The following is a 23,703-nucleotide window of genomic DNA, read 5'->3' as shown; positions in this document are numbered from 1 at the left end:
AAGGATTTCGGGCCCGAAACATTGCCTATTTCCAGAAGGATTTTGGCCTGAAACATTGCCTATTTCCAGAAGGATTTCGGGCCCGAAACGTTGCCTATTTCCAGAAGGATTTCGGGCCCAAAACGTTGCCTATTTCCAGAAGGATTTCAGGCCCGAAACATTGCCTATTTCCAGAAGGATTTCGGGCCCGAAACGTTGCCTATTTTCTTTGCTCCATAGATGCTGCTGCACCCGCTGAGTTTTTCCAGCACTTTTGTCTACCTTCAATTGTCCAGCATCTGCCGCCTGTGCCAATTAATTCACCACCATCTGACGAAAGAAATTCCTCCTTGTCTCCTTTCTAAAAGTATGCCCTTTTATTCATAGGCTGTGGCTGCTGATCCGAGACGCTCCCTCTAGTGGAAACATCCTCTCCACATCCACTCTATCCAAGCCTTTCACTATTCGGTAAGTTTCATTGAGGTCCCCCCCCACCCTAAACACCAGGGAGTACAGGTAGTGGAGGACTGGCCAGGGTGTCAGCTTGCCCGATGGCAAGTGGGCCCCTGTTAAATAGAAACATAGAACATAGAAACATAGAAATTAGGTGCAGGAGTAGAGGCCATTCGGCCCTTCGAGCCTGCACCATTCGCCATTCAATATGATCATGGCTGATCATCCAACTCAGTATCCCGTACCTGCCTTCTCTCCATACCCCCTGATCCCCTTAGCCACAAGGGCCACATCTAACTCCCTCTTAAATATAGCCAATGAACGGGCCTCAACTACCCTCTGTGCAGAGAGTTCCAGAGATTCACCACTCTCTGTGTGAAAAAAGTTCTTCTCATCTCGGTTTTAAAGGATTTCCCCCTTATCCTTAAGCTGTGACCCCTTGTCCTGGATTTCCCCAACATCGGGAACAATCTTCATGCATCTAGCCTGTCCAACCCCTTAAGAATTTTGTACGTTTCTATAAGATCCCCCCTCAAGCTTCAAAATTCTAGCGAGTACAAGCCGAGTCTATCCAGTCTTTCTTCATATGAAAGTCCTGACATCCCAGGAATCAGTCTGGTGAACCTTCTCTGTACTCCCTCTATGGCAATAATGTCTTCCTCAGATTTGGAGACCAAAACTGTACGCAATACTCCAGGTGTGGTCTCACCAAGACCCTGTACAACTGCAGTAGAACCTCTCTGCTCCTAGACTCAAATCCTTTTGCAATGAAAGCTAACATACCATGTCGCTTTCTTTACTGCCTGCTGCACCTGCATGCCTACCTTCAATGACTGGTGTACCAGGACACCCAGGTCTCGCTGCATCTCCCCCTTTCCCAATCGGCCACCATTTAGATAATAATATAATTAGATAATAAATGATAGCATTGTAGTTGTGGGTGGGCCCGCTTTGTCTCCTGGCAACCAATATTAATAGGCCCAGTCCGCCACTGAGTACAGCCCCAGATATATCAAACGCTGCTTCACCCCCATGTCCCTGGCGTATACGATGTGCAAATGGGAACGAGTGTGAACGGGCGCTCAATAGTCGCAGGGGACTTGGCTTGTTTCCAGTCTGCATCTCAATAGACAATAGGTGCAGCAGTAGGCCATTCAGCCCTTCGAGCCTGCACCGCCATTCAATGTGATCATCCCCAATCAGTGCCCCGTTCCTGCCTTCTCCCCATATCCCCCGACTCCACTATCTTTAAGAGCCCTATCTAGCTCTTTTGAAAGCATCCAGAGAACCGGCCTCCACCTGAGGCAGAGAATTTCACAGAATTCTCTGTGTGAAAAAGTGTTTCCTCATCTCCGTTCTAAATGGCTTACCCCTTATTCTTAAACTGTGGGCCCTGGTTCTGGACTCCCCCAACATTGGGAACATGTTTCCTGCCTCCAGCGTGTTCAAGCCCTTAATAATCCTATATGCTGCAATAAGATACCCTCTCATCCTTCTAAATTCCAGAGTGTACAAGCCCAGCCACTCCATCTCTCAGCATATGACAGTCCCGCCATCCCGGGAATTAACCTTGTGTGTGTGTGCGTGTGCATGTGCGGGTGTGCGTATGTGTGTGCGGGTGTGTTAGTGTGCAGGTGTGTGAGTGTGTGATAGTGTTAGTGTGCAGGTGTGTGAGTGTGTTAGTGTGCGGGTGTGTGTGAGTGTGTGATAGTGTTAGTGTGTGCGTGTGTACGTATGTGTGTGTGCGATAGTGTTAGTGTGCGGGTGTGCGTATGTGTGTGTGAGTGTGTGTGTGTGTGTGTGTGTGTGTGTGTGCGTGTGTGTGTGTGTGTGTAGTGTGTGTGTGTGTGTGTGTGTGTGTGTGTGTGTGCGTGTGTGTGTGCGGGTGTGTGTGTGTGTGATAGTGTTAGTGTGTGTGTGGTGTGTGTGTATAGGATTGTGTTAGTGTGTGTGTGTGTGTGTGTAATGTTAGTGTGCGTGTGGTGCGGGTGTGCGTATGTGTGTGTGAGTGTGTGTGATGAGTGTGTGTAATGTTAGTGTGCGGTGTGTGTGAGTGTGTGATAGTGTTAGTGTGCGTGTGAGTGTGTGTAATGTTAGTGTGCGTGTGCGGGTGTGTGTGTGTGTGATAGTGTTAGTGTGTGAGTGTGTGATAGTGTTAGTGTGCGGGTGGTGTGAGTGCGTATGTGTGTGTGAGTGTGTGTGTGTGTTAGTGGGCGGGTGCGGTGTGTGTGTGAGTGTGTGATAGTGTTAGTGTTATGTGTGTGTGTGAGTGTGATAGTGTTAGTGTGCGGTGTGCGGGTGTGTGTGAGTGTGTGTGTGTGTTAGTGTGAGTGTGAGTGTGTGTAATGTTAGTGTGCGGGAATCGCTGGTCAGCGCGTGTGTTCGGTGGGTTCCCGAGCTGTATCTCTAAACTAAACTCTGGCTGTTCACCTCCCTGCCGTGTTCCAGCGCTCTCCTGAATGACCTGTTGTGCCTCATTGATTTCCTCCAGTCCCCAGGAGTCCTCTTTAAACAAGGATACTGCTGCAAGATCCACTTGTAAATCTCTTTCACGGGCAGATGCCGCAGGGATGTATCCTCGACAGCCACGGACAGCGGGCAGTTTAAGGAGTCGCTCTCCTCAGGTCCAGCCGAGGCAGGCAGTGGATCGACAGAGGTCACGCCAGCCAACCTCATGCCCCCAAGCAGGTTCTTGCCCTCATGCAGCCAGTTCAAGCTGGTCAGCTCCTCGTCTCCCTCGACCTCCAGCCGGCCGCCGACGGGGGAGGCGGGGGGGCATCGCCACCAGTCCTCCCCCCCGCCAGGACGCTGACCTTCCATCGGCAGCCGGTCGGGACTCCCCTCCGTCCCCTCTGCCTGGGCAAGTGGCATCCCCTCCATGTTTGATCAGCGATGGCAGTGAGACAGTGGAGGATGTCTAAGGAGAAAGACAACGAGCAAATGGTTGGCACGGAGTCGCAGAGGGTAGAGAGCTCTTATAGAAACTTACAAAATTCTTAAGGGTACACAAAATTGCTGGAGAAACTCAGCGGGTGCAGCAGCATCTATGGAGCGAAGGAAATAGGCGACGTTTCGGGACGAAACGTCGCCTATTTCCTTCGCTCCATAGATGCTGCTGCACCTGCTGAGTTTCTCCAGCAATTTTGTGTACCTTCGATCTTCCAGCATCTGCAGCTCCTTCTTGAACAAAATTCTTAAGGGGTTGGACAGGCTAGATGCAGGAAGATTGTTCCCGATGTTTGGGATGTCCAGAACAAGGGGCCACACACAGTTTAAGGATAAAGGGGAAATCTTTTAGGACCGAGATGGTATGTTAGCATTCACAGCAAAAGGATTTGAGTCTAGGAGCAGGGAGGTTCTACTGCAGTTGTACGGGGTCTTGGTGAGACCACACCTGGAGTATTGCGTACAGTTTTGGTCTCCTAATCTGAGGAAAGACATTCTTGCCATAGAGGATTTGAGTATAGGAGCAGGGAGGTTCTACTGCAGTTGTACAGGGTATTGGTGAGACCACACCTGGAGTATTGCGTACAGTTTTGGTCTCCTAATCTGAGGAAAGACATTCTTGCCATAGAGGGAGTACAGAGAAGGTTCACCAGACTGATTCCTGGGATGGCAGGACTTTTTCATATGAAGAAAGACTGGATAGACTCGGTTTGTACTCGCTAGAATTTAGAAGATTGAGGGGGGATCTTATAGAAACTTACAAAATTCTTAAGGGGTTAGACAGGCTGGACAAACTGTGTGTGGCCCCTGGTTCTGGACTCCCCCAACATTGGGAACATGTTTCCTGCCTCTAGCGTGCCCAAGCTCTTAACAATCTTATATGTTTCAATGAGATACCCTCTCATCCTTCTAAACTCCACAGAGTGTACAAGCCCACAGCCGCTCCATTCTCTCAGCATATGACAGCCCCGCCATCCCGGGAATTAACCTTGTAAACCTACGCTGGGCTCCCTCAATAGCAAGAATCAAAAAGGGCATCATCTCGGCACATTGGCCTTGTCCAGTCAAATTATTGAGTGTAGTTGGGAGGCCATGTTATAGTTGTATAAGACATGGTGAGGCCATATGATGTGTTCAGTTTTGGTCACTGTGTTATCATCATCGGCAGTCACTCGAAACGAGTCTGACCGTCCTCTCGTGGAGGACGCCTGTGAGTGACTTTGTTTAACGTGGGGAGACTGGTGCCCCACAGACAGCCACCCCACGGTCCTTGACAGATCTGGGTCAGCATCCAGTGTCGTGGAGTCCAAGACGACCGGAGACCCTTTTCTGCTGCAGCCTTCATTCATCCGCCTTCCCAGCTGTTGGTCAGCCATCGTCCTCCGCCTGTTCCACCGTTGAGGTCTTGGTTGGATGGGCTCTTTGTCAGGGACCTCCCCCTCGACCTTACCGCCATGGGTGGCCCTACCAGGAGCGTAGCTCCAGATGGCATCGATCTCAGGACCACACAAGCTTCTCCACCACTCCACAGAGAAGCCACTATCTTATATATGGGAAAGATATCAAGCTGGAAAGGGTGCAGAGATGATTTACGAGGATGTTACCAAGACGCGATGGCCTGAGCTACAGGGATCTCTGATCAAGAAGGCTCATCAGCGTCTCTTCTTCCTGAGGAGACTGAAGAAGGTCCATCTGTCTCCTCAAATCCTGGTGAACTTCTACCGCTGCACCATCGAGAGCATCCTTACCAACTGCATCACAGTATGGTATGGCAACTGCTCTGTCTCCGACCGGAAGGCACTGCAGAGGGTGGTGAAAATTGCCCAACGCATCACCGGTTCCTCGCTCCCCTCCATTGAGTCTGTCCAAAACAAGCGCTGTCTGCGGAGGGCGCTCAGCATCGCCAAGGACTGCTCTCACCCCAACCATGGACTGTTTACCCTCCTACCATCCGGGAGGCGCTACAGGTCTCTCCGTTGCTGAACCAGCAGGTCGAGGAACAGCTTCTTTCCGGCGGCTGTCACTCTACTCAACAACGTACCTCGGTGACTGCCAATCACCACCCCCCCCCCCCCCCCCCCCCCAATTATTATTTATTCAAATCGTTTGCTATGTCGCTCTTCCAGGGAGATACTAAATGCATTTCGTTGTCTCTGTACTGTACACTGACAATGACAATTAAAATTGAATCTGAATCTGAATCTGAATCAGGGAGAGGTTCGGGCAGGCTAGGACTCTATTCCTTGGAGCGCAGGAGGATGAGGGGTGATCTGATAGAGGTGTATAACATCACGAGGGGAATAGATCGGGTAGATGCACAGAATCCTTTGCCCAGAGTAGGGGAATGGAGAACAAGAGGTGGGGTGGGGGGGTTATAATGGGAACCTGAGGAGTAACTTTGTTTACACAAAGGGTGGTGGGTGTATAGAACGAGCTGCTGGAGGAGGTAGTTGCGGCTGGTACTATCATAGAAACATAGAAAATAGGTGCAGGAGTAGGCCATTCGGCCCTTCGAGCCTGCACCGCCATTCAATATGATCATGGCTGATCATCCAACTCAGTATCCCATCCCTGCCTTCTCTCCATACCCCCTGATCCCTTTAGCCACAAGGGCCACATCTAACTCTCTCTTAAATATAGCCAATGAACTGTGTGGCCTCAACTACCTTCTGTGGCAGAGAGTTCCACAGATTCACCACTCTCTGTGTGAAAACAAAATCTCATCTCGGTCCTAAAAGACTTCCCCCTTATCCTTAAACTGTGTGTGTGGTGTGTGTGTGGCCCCTTGTTCTGGACTTCCCCAACATCGGGAACAATCTTCCTGCATCTAGCCTGTCCAACCCCTTAAGAATTTTGTAAGTTTCTATAAGATCCCCCCTCAATCTTCTAAATTCCAGCGAGTACAAACCGAGTCTACCCAGTCTTTCTTCATAGAAATGATTTTCTCATCTCAGTCCTAAAAGACTTCCTTCTTATCCTTAAACTGAGACCCCTAGTCATAATGCTTAAGATACATTTGGACAGGTACATGGATAGGATAGGTTTAGAAGGATATGGGCCAAGCATGGGAAGGTGGGACTAGTGTAGATGGGGCATGTTGATCGGCCGAAGGATAACGGGGGGGGGAGGGGGGGGGGGGGGGGGGGGGGGAGGGGTTGTGTTTAGTGCTGGGGATTTGTACGGGCCAGTCTATACACACAGGGTGGGAAGAGGCTGGTGTACTTAACCCGGTTCTCAGCTGGGCCGCTGAAGTTGCAAAGGGATTTCAGCTGCTTTCTTACCTGCAGCCCGGTCTCTCTCCCCCTCATTCGTGCACGTTGCTGGGGCTGCTCCTCCGCGATGACGCTCGCAAATCCGCCTTTAGCATTTCCATGGGAACGAGCATTGCTGCCGAGAGTTCATCTCCCATTACACTCGGCATTGAGAGAGAGAGAGAGAGAGAGAGGCAGAGAATGACCAACATGCACATATGTACGCACACACTAATCGACATTAACTAACGCTAAGAAATGAATATTGAATTGCTAAACTTGCTATTGTGTTGTACTGCTTACAGCTGCAAGAAAGTGTAGCATCAACAAAGGGCTATAGGCCTATTGCAAGTTTATGTATAGGGACATATCTATCCATGCACTGTACACTTGTATTTATACTTATGCATTTTAAACATGTATGTCATGTTTTATACTTTGGCAATATAACAATGTTTTTTTTAATCATGCCAATAAAGTTTTTTAATTGAATTTGAATTGAGAGAGAGAGAGAAACTAGAGAGGCAGAGAGAGAGAGAGAGAGAACTAGAGGCAGAGAGAGAGAGACAAACACAGACAGACATACATACAGACAGTGCCATAGAGTCTGAAGAAGGGTCTCGACCCGAAATGTCGCCCATTCCTTCTCTCCAGAGATGCTGCCTGACCCACTAAGTTACTCCAGCATTTTGTGTCTATATACAGAGAGAGAAGCACACAGAAAGGCAGACAAACACACACACACACAGAAGAGTCAAACAGAGAGAGACAGACAGACTAGCACAGAGAGGCAGACAAACAAACACACACACACACACACAGAAGACAGACAAACAAAGAGAGACAGACAGACTAGCACAGAGAGGCAGACAAACAGACACTGAGAGAGAGAGATACAGATATTCACAAGGACAGAAAGAGAGACAGAGAGAGCCACACAAGCACAGAGAGGCAGACAAAACACACACACACAAGACAAACAGACAGAGAGAGAGACAGACAGATATTCACAAGGACAGAGAAAGAGAGACAGACAGAGAGAGAGACAATGTGCTGGAGTAACTCAGCGGGCCAGGCAGCATCTCTGAAGTATACGTGATACATTTCAGGTCGAGGCCCTTTTTCAGACCAACAGTCTGAAGGAGGGTCCACAAAAATGCTGGAGTAACTCAGCGGGTGCAGCAGCATCTATGGAGCGAAGGAAATAGGCAACGTTTCGGGCCGAAACCCTTCTGAAGGAGGGTCCCGACCCGAAACTGTCAATTTCCCCCAGAGATGCTGCCTGCCCTGCTGAGTTACTCCAGCACGTTGTGTCTTTTCCCCCCTGTAAATTGGCGCCTGCAGTTCCTCCAAAGACACAAAATGCTGGGGTAACTCAGCGGGACAGGCGGCATCTCTGGAGAGAAGGAACGGGTGGCGTTTAGAATCGAGACCCTTGTTCAGATCCGAAACGTCACCCATTCCTTCTCTCCAGAGATGCCGCCTGTCCCGCTGAGATACTCCAGCATGCTGCCTAGATGGACAACAATGCTGGAGAAACTCAGCGGGTGAGGCAGCATCTATGGAGCGAAGGAATGGATGGATGCTGCCTCACCCGCTGAGTTTCTCCAGCATTTTTGTCCACCTTCAATTGTTCCAGCATCTGCAGTTCCTTCTTAAACATTTAGCCATATAACCATATAACAATTACAGCACGGAAACAGGCCATCTCGGCCCTACAAGTCCGTGCCGAACAAATTTTTTTTTTTCCCCTTATTCCCACCTGCCTGCACTCATACCATAACCCTCCATTCCCTTCTCATCCATATGCCTATCCAATTTATTTTTAAATTATACCAACGAACCTGCCTCCACCACTTCCACTGGAAGCTCATTCCACACCGCTACCACTCTCTGTGTAAAGAAGTTCCCCCTCATGTTACCCCTAAACTTCTGTCCCTTAATTCTGAAGTCATGTCCTCTTGTTTGAATCCTCCCTATTCTCAAAGGGAAAAGCTTGTCCACATCAACTCTGTCTATCCCTCTCATCATTTTAAAGACCTCTATCAAGTCCCCCCTTAACCTTCTGCGCTCCAGAGAATAAAGACCTAACTTATTCAACCAACATCTTGCGTGTATCTTCCTTCGATTTAAACCAACGCATCTAGTTTCTTCCTCCCGCAGGGTCCGCCTCTGGTTTAAGAACTTCTGCGAAATCTCAGAAGTCACCTTTCCCGGCGACAAGTCCAACGATATTTCAATCCATGGATTTTTATCAACAAAATTCTAAGTAGTTTCCCAGATGGTGAATACACAGCGAAGTTTGTTTATACAATCTGAAGCAATGTGTTTTTTTAAATATTGGATAGAAATCAAAATGTTTTGCACTATTTAAAGACATATAGCTAAATATCAGGTGGCGAGGGTTATGGGGAGAAGGCAGGAGAATGGGGTTGGGAGGGAGAGATAGATCAGCCACGATTGAATGGTGGAGTAGACTTGATGGGGCCGAATGGCCTAATTCTGCTCCCATCACACGAACATGAACACACGCACACACAGGTCTTTGCTTCTACATTTTTGACTGCCCCACGGCCAAACTTCAAACGAATCTCTGAAGTTCTCCCTCTCTGAGGCTGAAGTCAGTCCAGCACTGTGTGTTTTTTTTCTCTCCTCTGCAAGCCAGCGCCTGCAATTCTCTCCCTCCCCCTCTCTCTCTTTCCCTCTCGTTCTTTCTCTCCCCTCTTCTCACTCTCCCCTCCCTCTCTCTCTACCCTTCTCTCTCTTTCTCTCCATCCCTTCCTCTCTTTCTCTCTTTCTCTCGCTCACTCTCCCCTCCCTCTCTCCTCCACTCTATCCCTCCCCTCCTCTCTCTTTCTCTCCCCTCCTCTCTTCCTCCCCCTCCCTTCCAAAGATCCTATAGTGGAGCACACACACACAGTGACACAGACAGACACACACACAGTGACACAGAGACACACACACAGATACAGACACACACACAGTGACACACACACACACACACAGTGACACAGAGACACACACACAGATACAGACACACACACACACAGAGACACACACACAGATACAGACACACACACAGTGACACACACACACACACACACAGTGACACAGAGACACACACACAGATACACACACAGACACACACACAGTGACACACACACACACACACACACACACACAGTGACACACACACACACAGTGACACACAGACACACACACAGATACACACACACACACAGTGACACACACACACACAGTGACACACACAGTGACACAGACACACACACACACACAGTGACACACACACATATACAGACACAGTGACACTAGCTATCAAATATCCTATAGCAGATATAGGATCTTTGCTAGCTATAGGATCTTTGGACACAGTGACACACACCGATACAGACACACACACACACACAGTGACAGATACACAAACAGTGACACAGACACAGTCACACACACAGATACAGACACAGTCACACACACACAGATACAGACACAGTCACACACAGATACAGGCAGTGACACACACACAGTGAAACACACACAGACAGATACACAGTGACACACACACACACAGTGACACTGGCTATAGTATCTGCTCCCTCCCTCCCTCTGCACCAGTTTGATGTCAGGGTGAAGGTTCACTGCGTGATGTAGCAATTGGTTGGAGGACCGAGCTGAGCCGCTGGGAGGACCAGGGGGGTGTAGAGAGCGCGGGAGAATGTGAGCGCCTTCAGTTTCACCGCCTTGTGTCCGGGTTGACCAGCGCTAGTTGTGGATCAAGTCTCATCCCAGCCGCTTCAACCTCCTCGTTCCTCGCTCCGGCTCCGGCTCCGGCTCTGGGTCTTGTCTTGTCTTGCATTTGAGTGAATTAATTGAAAAGGCAACACACACACACACACAGATAGTAACACAGACAGATACATATACACACACACAGTGACACAGACACAGATAGACACACACACACAGATCCACAGATAGTAACACAGACAGATACATATACACACACAGGTAGATACACAGTAACACACACACAGACACACACACATACAGATACACACAGACAGATATACACACAGACAGATACACACACACACACAGATAGATACACACACAGACAGATACACACACAGACAGATAGACATACACACACAGACAGATACACACATACACACACACATAGAGATAGACATAGACACACACAGACAGATACACACACATACACACAGACAGATAGATACACACACAGACAGATACACACACATACACACAGACAGATAGATACACACACAGACAGATACACACACACATAGAGATAGACACACACACACAGACAGATACACACACACACAGATAGATACACACACAGACAGATACACACACATAGCGATAGACACACACAAAGATACACACAGATACACACCCAGTGACACTCACAGCTCCGGGGATGTCGGTCAACGTGGAGAAACTAACCATGGAGCTGGATACCTTCGGCTTGGTTATTGATGGAGACAGTATGCAAGAGAAACGTGAGTCCCAGGGTGATTGGGGGAAGGGGGGGGATATGGGGAATGGGTTCATGTTCATTAAGTGATAGGAACAGAATTGGGCCATAGTCTACTCCATTCAATCGTGGCTGATCTATCCTTCACCCCATTCTTCTGCCTTCTCCCCATAACCCCTGGCACCCGCACTAAAGATCTTCCTCTCTGTCTCTCTGAGACCAGGCCTTCAGAGGAAGAGTGGTCAACTTGAAAGTGTTGACAGTTTCTCTCACCACAGATGCTGCCTGGCCTCTCTCTGTCTGTCTGTCTATCTCTCTCTGTCTGTCTATCTGTCTATCTCTCTCTGTCTATCTCTGTCTATCTCTCTCTGTCTGTTTGTCTCTTTGTCTGTCTCTCTGTCTGTCTCTCTCTGTTTCTCTACATTTCTCTCTCTGTCTCTGTCCTTCTCTATCTCTGCCTCTCCCTGTCTGTCTCTCTCTCTGTCTGTCTGTCTGTTTGTCTCTCTGTTTCTCCATTTCTGTCTCTCTCTGTCTGTCTCTCTGTTTCTCTCTCTCTGTCTCTCTCTCTGTCTCTGTCTCTCTCTCTCTCTCTCTCTCTCTCTCTCTCTCCCTGTCTGTCTCTCTCTCTGTCTGTCTCTCTCTCTGTCTGTCTCTCTCTCTGTCTGCCTCTGTCTGTTTGTCTCTCTGTTTCTCCATTTCTGTCTCTCTCCGTTTCTCTCTCTCTGTCTCTCTCTCCGTTTGTCTCTCTCCGTCTGTCTCTCTCTCTGTCTGTCTCTCTCTCTGTCTGTCTCTCTCTCTGTCTGCCTCTGTCTGTCTGTCTGTTTGTCTCTCTGTTTCTCCATTTCTGTCTCTCTCCGTTTCTCTCTCCCTGTCTCTCTCTCCGTCTGTCTCTCTCCGTCTGTCTCTCTCTGCCTGTCCCTCTCTCTCTGTCTGTCTCTCTCTCTGTCTGTCTCTGTCTCTGTCTGTTTGTCTCTCTCCGTTTCTCATTTCTCTCTCTCTCTGTCTCTCTCTCCGTTTCTCTCTGTTTCTCTCTCTCTGTCTCTCTCTCTGTCTGTGTTTCTCTCCGTCTCTGTGTCTCTCTCTGTCTCCTTCACTCTCTCCATTTAAAATATACATTGGTTGAGGATTTTGGGGGAAGGTTGAGGGGATATATTTGCATTCATTTAACATTTTTCTTTTTGTGCAGTGGTGGAGTTGTGCATTACGTACCGCTTGAAGGAGGGTGAGATTGTCGAAGAGTGGATTGCATTCAGCCATAGTCAGCGACAAGTTTCGCTGACTATGGAAAATCTGGACATCTTTGAGCATGAGGTGATTGGCTTTTAGCATGATATCCTCCGACATTTTCGGCACCTCCAACTGGATCCCACCACTGGCCACTTCTTCCCATCTCAGCTTTCCACAGAGACCGCTCCCTCCGTAACTCCCTGGTCAATTCATCCCTTCCCACCCAAACCACCCCCTCTCCTGGCACTTTCCCAGGCAACCGCAGGAAATGCTACACTTGTCGCTTTACCTCCCCCCTCGACTCCATCCGATGGACCCAAGCAGTCGTTCCAGGTGCGGCAGAGGTTCACCTGCACCTCCTCCAACCTCATCGACTGCATCCGCTGCTCTAGGTGTCAGCTGCTCTACGTCGGTGAGACCGAGCGCAGGCTTGGCGATAGCTTCGCCCGACACCCCCGCTCCGTTCGCAATAACCAACCTGATCTCCCGGTGGCTCAGCACTTCAACTCCCCCTCCCATTCCCAATCCTAATCCGACCTTTCTGTCCTGGGCCTCCTCCATGGCCACAGTGAGTCTCACCCACCGCAAATTGGAGGAGCAGCACCTCATATTCCGCTTGGGCAGTCTGCACCCCAGCGGCATGAACATTGACTCCTCCAATTTCAGGTAGTCCCTGCTTTCCCCTCCCCTTCCCATCTCCGCCACAGCCCACTGTCTCCACCTCTTCTTTTCTTCTTCCTGCCCCCCACCCCCACATCAGTCTGAAGAAGGGTCTCGACCCGAAACGTCGCCTATTTCCTTCGCTCCTTAGATGCTGCCTCACCCGCTGAGTTTCTCCAGCAATTTTGTTCGGCTTTGAGCATGAGGTAATTTTATGGAGCGCTTCGGTTCTCGGCAGTTTCCCCCAATCCGCCCCCTCCTTTGCACGAATGAATGATAGACAATAGACAATAGGTGCAGGAGTAGAGGCCATTCGGCCCTTCGAGCCTGCACCGCCATTCAATATGATCTTGGCTGATCATCCAACTCGGTATCCCATACCTGCCTTCTCTCCATACCCCCTGATCCCTTTAGCCACAAGGGCCACATCTATCTCCCTCTTAAATATAGCAAATGAACTGTGGCCTCAACTACCTTCTGTGGCAGAGAGTTCCACAGATTCACCACTCTCTGTGTGAAAAATGTTTTCCTCATCTCGGTCCTAAAAGATTTCCCCCTTATCTTTAAACTGTGGCCCCTTGTTCTGGACTTCCCCAACATCGGGAACAATCTTCCTGCATCTAGCCTGTCCAACCCCTTAAGAATTTTGTACGTTTCTATAAGATCCCCCCCCCTCAATCTTCTAAATTCTAACGAGTACAAGCCGAGTCTATCCAGTCTTTCTTCATATGAAAGTCCTGCCATCCCAGGAATCAGTCTGGTGAACCTTCTCTGTACTCCCTCTATCGCAAGAATGTCTTTCCTCAGATTAGGAGACCAAAACTGTACGCAATACTCCAGGTGTGGTCTCACCAAGACCCTGTACAACTGTAATAGAACCTCCCTGCTCCTAGACTCAAACCCTCTATGGCAAGAATGTCTTTCCTCAGATTAGGAGACCAAAACTGTACGCAATACTCCAGGTGTGGTCTCACCAAGACCCTGTACAACTGCAGTAGAACCTCCCTGCTCCTAGACTCAAATCCTCTATGGCAAGAATGTATTTCCTCAGATTAAGAGACCAAAACTGTACGCAATACTCCAGGTGTGGTCTCACCAAGACCCTGTACAACTGCAGTAGAACCTCCCTGCTCCTAGACTCAAATCCTCTATGGCAAGAATGTCTTTCCTCAGATTAAGAGACCAAAACTGTACGCAATACTCCAGGTGTGGTCTCACCAAGACCCTGTACAACTGCAGTAGAACCTCCCTGCTCCTAGACTCAAATCCTCTATGGCAAGAATGTATTTCCTCAGATTAAGAGACCAAAACTGTACGCAATACTCCAGGTGTGGTCTCACCAAGAACCTGTACAACTGCAGTAGAACCTCCCTGCTCCTAGACTCAAATACTCTATGGCAAGAATGTCTTTCCTCAGATTAAGAGACCAAAACTGTACGCAATACTGCAGGTTGTTGGTCACTTCCCTGTTGCCATCTATCCCATAAATGTGTGTCTTTTTTGTTTGGTTTGCTTGCAGAAACTTAGCAAGAGGCCAGTGAAGGCTCAACATCGAGCACCTATACAGAATCTGAACACTCTGGAAGACCTGTATCCTTTTTAAAATGTTAGATGTGCAATGTGCATAGTGTTGGAGCCATGCAGCTCTAACGGTAACAGGCCCTTCGGCCCGACTCTTCCATGCTGGCCAAGGGGCCCCTTTCTTTCCACAGATTCACTCACATGCTACGGGACAGCTAACAGCAACCGATGAACCTACTAAACCCACGCGCCCTTGGGAGGTGGGAGGAAACGGAGGGGGGGGGGGGGGGGGGGGGGGGGCTCCATGCAGTCATGGAGAACGTACAAACTCCACACAGTCAGCATGTTGATTCACGTTTCTCTCTCACATCGGTTGTTTCGACAATAATCGACCAGGCACCAGGGTTGCTTTAAACGTACGTTTTATTGAGCAGGAGTCTCCACACAGGTTACAACCTGGCAAAGAGTCAAGCTGACTGCCCTTAATTGCAAGGCTCTTTATATGTTAATGCCACCGTTTAGCACCTCCCACATTCCCCCGATCAAAGAACCAACACGTTGGAAGAATACAGGAAACCAAGTATGTACATATAAGGGGATGATGGAGGAACCACAGATAATCTCAGACCAGTACATCCCTTAGTCTTTCTGGCTAGGGGGGGAGGTTGTGTATTCCTCAATCTTGTCAGACTGGGCCTGTGATCCTTTATTCATGACTACACAGTAACTGCAAGACATTGTGTATTCCCTCCTAACAGCCTGTTCCAGCAAGCCTGGTCAGCAGCCATCTTATGTCCTTTGTTTCAGTCTACCTGGCCAACCATTTTGTCTTACAGAACAATCTTATAGCATTGATTCAGAATTTCTATTCATCAAGCACCCGAGGTTAGGAGAGCCGGAGGTAGACAAAATTGCTGGAGAAACTCAGCCGGGTGCGGCAGCATCTATGGAGCGAAGGAAATAGGCGACGTTTCGGGCCGAAACCCTTCTTCAGGGGAAATAGTAGTGATATCTAACGGGCATTCGGACAGAAAGATGGATGGGATTGGTTTTGAGGGATAAGGGCCAAATGGTAGGGCTAGGACAGATGGGGCGTAAGTTGGGCCGAAGGGCCTGTACGACTCGAAGTGAGTCTCACTGTGACCAAGCCGTTTCCTTTAACTGTGGACAGCGTTCAGGCAGATGAGGAGGAGGCAGACCTTCTGGATTCATACTCCACACCAGGAAGGGTACGTTCCTCTTGCTCTACACTGACAGCTCAGACTACACCCGGGTCCCTGGCTCTGTGAGGCAGCAACTCCACCACCGCCTGCAGTTATTAACTTTCTTTTTAAATCTCTTTATTAGCTTTTTTTTCCCAAAACAAAAAACAAAACAAGAAGAATAAGATTAGGGAAGTCCAGAACAAGGGGTCACACAGCTTAAGGATAAGGGGGGATATTTTAGGACCGAGATGAGAAAAACATTTTTTTTTACACACAGCGAGTGGTGAATCTGTGGAATCCCTTGATTCCACTAGCCCCTAGAGCTCTATCTAACTCTCTCTTAAATCCAGTGACTTGGCCTCCACTACCCTCTGTGGCAGGGAATTCCACAAATTCACAACTCTCTGGGTGAAAAAGTTTTTTCTCACCTCAGTCTTAAATGGCCTCCCCTTTATTCTAAGACTGTGGCGTGCGTGCATGTCTGCGTATGTGCCCGAGTATGTGTGAAACATAGAAAATAGGTGTAGGAGGAGACCATTCGGCCCTTCGAGCCAGCACCGCCATTCATTGTGATCATGGCTGATCGTCCCCTATCAATAACCCGTGCCTGCCTTCTCCCCATATCCCTTGACTCCACTAGCCCCTAGAGCTCTATCTAACTCTCTCTTAAATCCATCCATTGACTTGGCCTCCACTGCCCTCTGTGGCAGGGAATTCCACAAATTCACAACTCTCTGAGTGAAAAAGTTTTTTCTCACCTCAGTCTTAAATGACCTCCCCTTTATTCTAAGGCTGTGTGTGTGTGTGTCTGTGTCTGTGTCTGTGTCTGTGTGTGTGTGTGTGTGTCTGTGTGTGTGTGTGTGTGTGTGTGTGTCTGTGTGTGTGTGTGTGTGTGTGTGTGTGTGTGTGTATGTGTGTGTGTGTGGTGTGTGTGTGTATGTGTTTATGTGTGTGTGTGTGTATGTGAGTGTGTGTGTGTGTGTGTGTGTGTGTGTGTGTGTGTGTGTGTGTGTGTGTGTCTGTGTGTGTGTGTGTGTGTGTGTGTGGCCCCTGGTTCTGGACTCGCCCAACATTGGAAACTAGAAAGAAAAAAGCAAAACGGAGTCTGAGCTGGGAATTTCAACAATTGAAGTCCCTGTTTGTCGTCAAGTCCGTTCCACCGTAGTTGCTGAAACCCAGCCAAGATTCTAGTAAATCTCCTCTGTTCTCAGGATTCCCACTAACGCATTCACTTTCTCCGTCCCGTAGGCGGCTTCACAGAAGCGAGCGCTGACCACCCCAGAAAACAGGCTGTCGAAGAAGGGGTCAAATGCCCGCAGCCCACGTCTACTCTTCTCCCCGGCCTCCTTCTCGCCCAGGTAATGGTCTGACAACCAGTCAAGAGTCAAGAGTCAATTTAATTATCATTTGGACCCCTTGAGGTCCAAACGAAATGCCGTTTCTGCAGCCATACATTACAACAAATAGACCCAAGACACAACATAATTTACATTTTACATAAACATCCATCACATAGCTGTGATGGAAGGCCAAAAAAAACTTATCTCTCCACTGCACTCCCCCCCCCCCCCCCCCCCCCCCCCCCCCCCGATGACAGAGTCAAAGTCAAAGCCCCCGGCTGGCGATGGCGATTGTCCCGCGGCCATTAAAGCCACGCTGGGTGATGCGAGGTCGCACACCGGGTCTTGGTGTTAGAGCCCCCGGCGTGCGCTCGCAGAGTCCCGCGGCCATTCCAAGTCGCGCGGGGCAGTGATGTTAGGCCCCGCTCCAGGAGCTCTTCGACCCCGCAACTCGGGCAGGAGAAGTCGCCGTTGCAGGAGCCCTGAAAAGCGGTGTCCCTCCAGGGACCCGCGGGCTCCCGGTGCCGCCGTCCGCCAGACCCGCAGTTGCAGCCTCCGAATCAGCAGCAGCAGCAGCAGCAGCAGTAGCACTCCACCACCGCTACACCCGCTCTGGACTCGGCCAGCTCCGCGACGGTGAGGTGAGTCGGCACCAGAGTCCCCGGCTTCTTCTGTTGGAGGCCGCTCCTCGTTGCAGCCCCCAACGACAACGGAGACCCGACAAGAAACGGTCGGGTCTCCAGTGCAGGGAGAGATTTAAAAGTTACTCCCACCCCCACCCCACCCCCACCCCCCCACACACACACCCCAACAAAAAATAACAAAAACTACATATAAACATAGACAAAGTCAAAGTAACTTTATGGTCAATTCAATTATGCAACAGTAGTTACACACATTCCGTTTCCCCATACTCCAAATGTGCAAGTAATATTAAAAACACAGACAGACAACATATCAATAAAAATAGACAATAGACATACATTATTTAAAATATTAAAATATTCACAGTGTGCCAAAATGTGGCAAATACTTTGAGGTATTTTACACAGGGTGCAACAATGAAAGGTGCAATATAGAAAAAGTACAAATTCCGTACTGGAGACATTGAGCCAAAGTTATTTTCACAGTTTGTTGTCTTTGTTTGGGTACTGTTCATGGAATTTACTTAAGTGTGTTGAGTAGTCTGATGGCCTGAGGGAAAAAGCTGTTTTTGAATCTGGTGGTTTTGCTCCGCATGCTGCGGTAGCGTTTACCATAAGGTAGGAGGGACGTGCTGGAATTAAACGGCAACCGGTGGGGAGTGTGTATGTATGAATGAAGGAATATGTTACATACAAGGAATTTGCCTTGGTGCTCCGCCCGCAAGTGACAACATGACATACAGTGACAGTTCGGAATGACACATAAAACATTGAACGTTAATAATAAAACACCATTGATAACTCGGCTTGTACTCGCTAGAATTTAGAAGACTGTACAGTTTTGGTCTCCTAATCTGAGGAAAGACAATCTTGGGCTGGAAAAAACATCCCGGCTGTACCTGATGCCACGAGTACCTATGGCTGGCATAACGAGCCGCTACGATATATCTATGGACTACTGCGAGACCTGGGTGTCATGGTACACCAGTCATTAAAAGTAGGCATGCAGGTGCAGCAGGCAGTGAAGAAAGCCAATGGTATGTTAGCTTTCATAGCAAAAGGATTTGAGTATAGGAGCAGGGAGGTTCTACTGCAGTTGTACAGGGTCTTGGTGAGACCACACCTGGAGTATTGCGTACAGTTTTGGTCTCCTAATCTGAGGAAAGACATTCTTGCCATAGAGGATTTGAGTCTAGGAGCAGGGAGGTTCTACTGCAGTTGTACAGGGTCTTGGTGAGACCACACCTGGAGTATTGCGTACAGTTTTGGTCTCCTAATCTGAGGAAAGACATTCTTGCCATAGAGGGAGTACAGAGAAGGTTCACCAGACTGATTCCTGGGATGTCAGGACTTTTTCATATGAAGAAAGACTGGATAGACTCGGCTTGTACTCGCTAGAATTTAGAAGATTGAGGGGGGGTTCTTATAGAAACTTACAGAATTCTTAAGGGGTTGGACAGGCTAGATGCAGGAAGATTGTTCCCGATGTTGGGGAAGTCCAGAACAAGGGGTCACACACACAGTTTAAGAATAAGGGGGAAATCTTTTAGGACCGAGATGAGAAAAACATTTTTTTCCCACACAGAGAGTGGTGAATCTGTGGAACTCTCTGCCACAGAGGGTAGTTGAGGCCACACAGTTCATTGGCTATATTTAAGAGGGAGTTAGATGTGGCCCTTGTGGCTAAAGGGATCAGGGGGTATGGAGAGAAGGCAGGGATGGGATACTGAGTTGGATGATCAGCCATGATCAGGGACGACAGACGGCGCAATGGGCTAAGTGTTCGGCTGGCGACCGGAAGGTAGCCGGTTCGAATCCCGCTTGGAGTGCATACTGTCGTTGTGTCCTTGGGGCAAGACACTTCACCCACCTTTGCATGTGTGTGAATGTAATGTAATTATGTGAAGCACTTTGGGGTCAATGCAAGTTGACTGAAAATGTGCTATAGAAATAAGATTATTATTATTATGATCATATTGAATGGCGAATGGTGCAGGCTCGAAGGGCCGAATGGCTTCTACTCCTGCACCTATTGTCTATATTTCTATGTTTCTCTCCACAGCGCCACCCCGTCTCAGAAGTACGCTTCCAGAACTAACCGGGGCGAGGTTGTTGCGTCGTTCGGCACGGTGAGAGGGGCGGTGTGGCATGGCAGCGGTGGGCAGAGTGTCAGCGTGAAGCTGCTGACAGCGCCCGACAAATCCATCACCGAACCCTTCAAATACATGTTCCAGAAACTCTACGACATCCGCGAAGGTACGTTGGCACCAACGGCGCGGGCCGAAGGGCCTGTTGATAGGCTGCGCTGTTCTGTCATTGTATTTTGGACTATGTGGTGGTTTCATCGTGTGTTTCCCTTGCACTATGTGATGGGGAAGATGGGCAGAAATGCTGGAGGAACTCAGCGGGTGAGGCAGCATCTATGGAGCGAAGGAATAGGTGGAGGCCGGTTCTCTGGATGCTTTCAAGAGAGAGCTAGATAGGGCTCTTAAAGATAGGGCTTTTCACACAGAGAGTGGTGAATCTCTGGAACTCTCTGCCACAGAGGGTAGTTGAGGCCAGTTCATTGGCTATATTTAAGAGGGAGTTACATGTGGCCCTTGTGGCTAAGGGGATCAGAGGGTATGGAGAGAAGGCAGGTACGGGATACTGAGTTGGATGATCAGCCATGATCATATTAAATGGCGGTGCAGGCTCGAAGGGCCGAATGGCTTCTACTCCTGCACCTAATTTCTATGTTTCTATAGCGGAGTCAGGGGATATGGGGTGAAGGCAGGAACGGGGTACTGATTGGGGATGATCACATTGAATGGCGGTGCAGGCTCGAAGGCAAAATGGCTTCTACTCCTGCACCTATTGTCTATTGCTTAGGTCTCCTAAGTGGGACAGGCCCTTTATTAGTGTTGGAGAATGTAACCATGCCTAACTCCTCCTATTGTTTGTTAAACCTTTTCAGTTCTGAACTGCAAGATCGAGGATTTGGGTCTGTCTTTGACTGATCGCCACCACATTGAGAGCTTCAGACCAGTTGCCATACCAACACAGGTGAGTAGCGGCAGGGAAGTCTTTTAGGACCGAGATGAGAAAATCAGAGAGTGGTGAATCTGTGGAATTCTCTGCCACAGAGGGTAGTTGAGGCCACACAGTTCATTGGCTATATTTAAGAGGGAGTTAGATGTGGCCCTCGTGGCTAAAGGGATCAGGGGGTGTGGAGAGAAGGCAGGGATGGGATACTGAGTTGGATGATCAGCCATGATCATATTGAATGGCGAATGGTGCAGGCTCGAAGGGGCCGAATGGCCTCTACTCCTGAACCTATTTTCTATGTTTCTAAGGAACTGCAGATGCTGGAAAAATCGAAGGTAGACAAAAATGCTGGAGAAACTCATCGGGTGAGGCAGCATCTATGGAGAGAAGGAAATAGGCGACGTTTCGGGTTGAGACCCTTCTTCAAGTTTGTTCCATAGATGTGGTGCATAAAAACGCTGCTTCTCCACGTTTTAGTTCCGACTCTGGGTTTAGATCGCCACCTATCCATCGTCTCCACAGATGCTGCCTGACCCGCTGAGTTGCTCCAGCACTTAGTCTTTTTTAAGGGCGCTTTCATTTCATTCAGGAACTGCAGCTGCTGGTTTCAAGCGAAGATAGACTCAAAAAGCGGGGTCATATTGAATGGCGGTGCTGGATCGAAGGGGCCGAATGGCCTACTCCTGCACCTATTTCTCTATGTTTCTACTCCAGCACTTTGTGTCTATATTCCACTAGATACTTGGCAGTTTCCTTGAGGCAGTTCTGCTTACACAGCAGTAAGTTCGACAACAATGTGTAGGGGAGATAATACTAGGTGTTACCAGCAGGTGGCAGAGTGACAGAACATGAATGAAGTGCAGATAGTGCCTCTGTCCCACTTAGGAAACCTGAACGGAGACCTCTGGAGACTTTGCGCCCCACCCAAGGTTTCCGTGCGGTTCCCGCAGGTTTTTGTCAGTCTCCCTACCTGCTTCCACTACCTGCAACCTCCGGCAACCACCTACACTTCCAGAGTAGAGAATTCCAACGGCTTGCTTCCATCTCTCCATAGATGAGGAGGGTCTCATAGAAACATAGATACATAGACAATAGGAGTAGAGGCCATTCGGCCCTTCGAGCCTACACCGCCATTCGATATGATCATGACTGATCATCCAACTCAGTATCCCATCCCTGCCTTCTCTCCATACCCCCTGATCCCTTTAGCCACAAGGGCCACATCTAACTCCCTCTTAAATATAGCCAATGAACTGTGTGGCCTCAACTACCTTCTGTGGCAGAGAGTTCCAGACATTCACCACACTCCGTGTGGAAAATGTTTTTCTCATCTCGGTTTTAAAGGATTTCCCCCTTATCCTTAAGCTGTGACCCCTTGTCCTGGACTTCCCCAACATCGGGAACAATCTTCCTGCATCTAGCCTGTCCAACCCCTTAAGAATTTTGTACGTTTCTATACGATCCCCCCTCAATCTCCTAAATTCTAGCGAGTATAAGCCGAGTCTATATCTATCCAGTCTTTCTTCATATGAAAGTCCTGACATCCCAGGAATCAGTCTGGTGAACCTTCTCTGTACTCCCTCTACGGCAATAATGTCCTTCCTCAGATTTGGAGACCAAATTACAGCACGCAAACAGGCCATCTTGGCCCTTCTAGTCCGTGCCGAACACGTATTCTCCCCTAGTCCCATCTACCTGCACTCAGACCATAACCCTCCATTCCTTTCCCGTCCATATAACTATCCAATTTATTTTTAAATGTCTCGACCAGAAACGTCACCTATTCCTTCGCTCCATAGATGCTGCCTCACCCGCTGAGTTCTTCGAAGAAGGGTCTCGACCGTTATAAAGTAAACTACCCATTAATAATTCTACCTTCAATTTGTGTGCAGGAGTCAGTAACGTTTCTGGGACAAGTTGCCTGTGACAGCAATGGCAAACTGAATGCAAAGTCGGTGATGTTGCAGGGCGATCTGGAACATTCGGTGGGGCTGCAAGTGCCGGTGGATCTGTCAGAGTTGAAGGAATATTCTCTCTTCCCCGGCCAGGTAAACACAGCAATGCGAGGGGAGTGAGATTGGCGGTTCCCTCGAGGCACTGGATCAAGGTGAATCCGAATCTGAATCGATATTCCAATCGATCAAGATCCTGCTGCAATTTAGTACAACCATCTTCATAGCAAAAGGAGTTGAGTAAAGGAGCAGGGAGGTTCTACTGCAGTTGTACAGGGTCTTGGTGAGACCACACCTGGAGTATTGCGTACAGTTTTGGTCTCCTAATCTGAGGAAAGGCATTCTTGCCATAGAGGATTTGAGTCTAGGAGCAGGGAGGTTCTACTGCAGTTGTACAGGGTCTTGGTGAGACCACACCTAGAGTATTGCGTACAGTTTTGGTCTCCTAATCTGAGGAAAGGCATTCTTGCCATAGAGGATTTGAGTCTAGGAGCAGGGAGGTTCTACTGCAGTTGTACAGGGTCTTGGTGAGACCACACCTGGAGTACTGCGTACAGCTTTGGTCTCCTAATCTGAGGAAAGACATTCTTGCCATAGAGGATTTGAGTCTAGGAGCAGGGAGGTTCTACTGCAGTTGTACAGGGTCTTGGTGAGACCACACCTGGAGTATTGCGTACAGTTTTGGTCTCCTAATCTGAGGAAAGGCATTCTTGCCATAGAGGATTTGAGTCTAGGAGCAGGGAGGTTCTACTGCAGTTGTACAGGGTCTTGGTGAGACCACACCTGGAGTATTGTGTACAGTTTTGGTCTCCTAATCTGAGGAAAGACATTCTTGCCATAGAGGATTTGAGTCTAGGAGCAGGGAGGTTCTACTGCAGTTGTACAGGGTCTTGGTGAGACCACACCTGGAGTATTGCGTACAGTTTTGGTCTCCTAATCTGAGGAAAGACATTCTTACCATAGAGGGAGTACAGAGAAG

At 48.9% G+C, this 23,703-nt stretch overlaps 2 protein-coding genes across 2 annotated transcripts in view; one reads left to right on the top strand and one right to left on the bottom strand.

The window, feature by feature from the left end:
• The window catches only part of LOC129716263 (forkhead box protein N3-like), a 14,768-nt gene extending 7,067 nt beyond the window's left edge, over positions 1-7,701 (bottom strand). The window contains exons 1-2 of the mRNA XM_055666136.1: positions 6,660-7,701; positions 2,863-3,349 (exon numbers count right to left, since the gene is read on the bottom strand). Of these exons, the coding sequence (XP_055522111.1) occupies positions 2,863-3,312 (450 nt within the window). The 5' untranslated portion in view covers positions 3,313-3,349; positions 6,660-7,701. The remainder of the gene's footprint in view (positions 1-2,862; positions 3,350-6,659) is intronic.
• Positions 7,702-10,375: 2,674 nt separating this feature from the next.
• pola2 (polymerase (DNA directed), alpha 2) overlaps positions 10,376-23,703 on the top strand; it is a 40,201-nt gene continuing 26,873 nt past the window's right edge. Inside the window, exons 1-8 of the mRNA XM_055666141.1 lie at positions 10,376-11,173; positions 12,335-12,459; positions 14,555-14,625; positions 15,728-15,785; positions 17,010-17,119; positions 19,808-20,001; positions 20,702-20,790; positions 22,665-22,820. Coding sequence (XP_055522116.1) covers positions 11,092-11,173; positions 12,335-12,459; positions 14,555-14,625; positions 15,728-15,785; positions 17,010-17,119; positions 19,808-20,001; positions 20,702-20,790; positions 22,665-22,820 — 885 coding nt within the window. The 5' untranslated portion in view covers positions 10,376-11,091. The remainder of the gene's footprint in view (positions 11,174-12,334; positions 12,460-14,554; positions 14,626-15,727; positions 15,786-17,009; positions 17,120-19,807; positions 20,002-20,701; positions 20,791-22,664; positions 22,821-23,703) is intronic.

The sequence above is a fragment of the Leucoraja erinacea genome, unplaced genomic scaffold (genome assembly GCF_028641065.1).
Source record: "Leucoraja erinacea ecotype New England unplaced genomic scaffold, Leri_hhj_1 Leri_198S, whole genome shotgun sequence".
NCBI lineage: Eukaryota > Metazoa > Chordata > Chondrichthyes > Rajiformes > Rajidae > Leucoraja > Leucoraja erinaceus.
The sequence above is the reverse complement of the archived record's forward strand: the minus strand, read 5'-3'. Positions and strand labels throughout refer to the sequence as shown.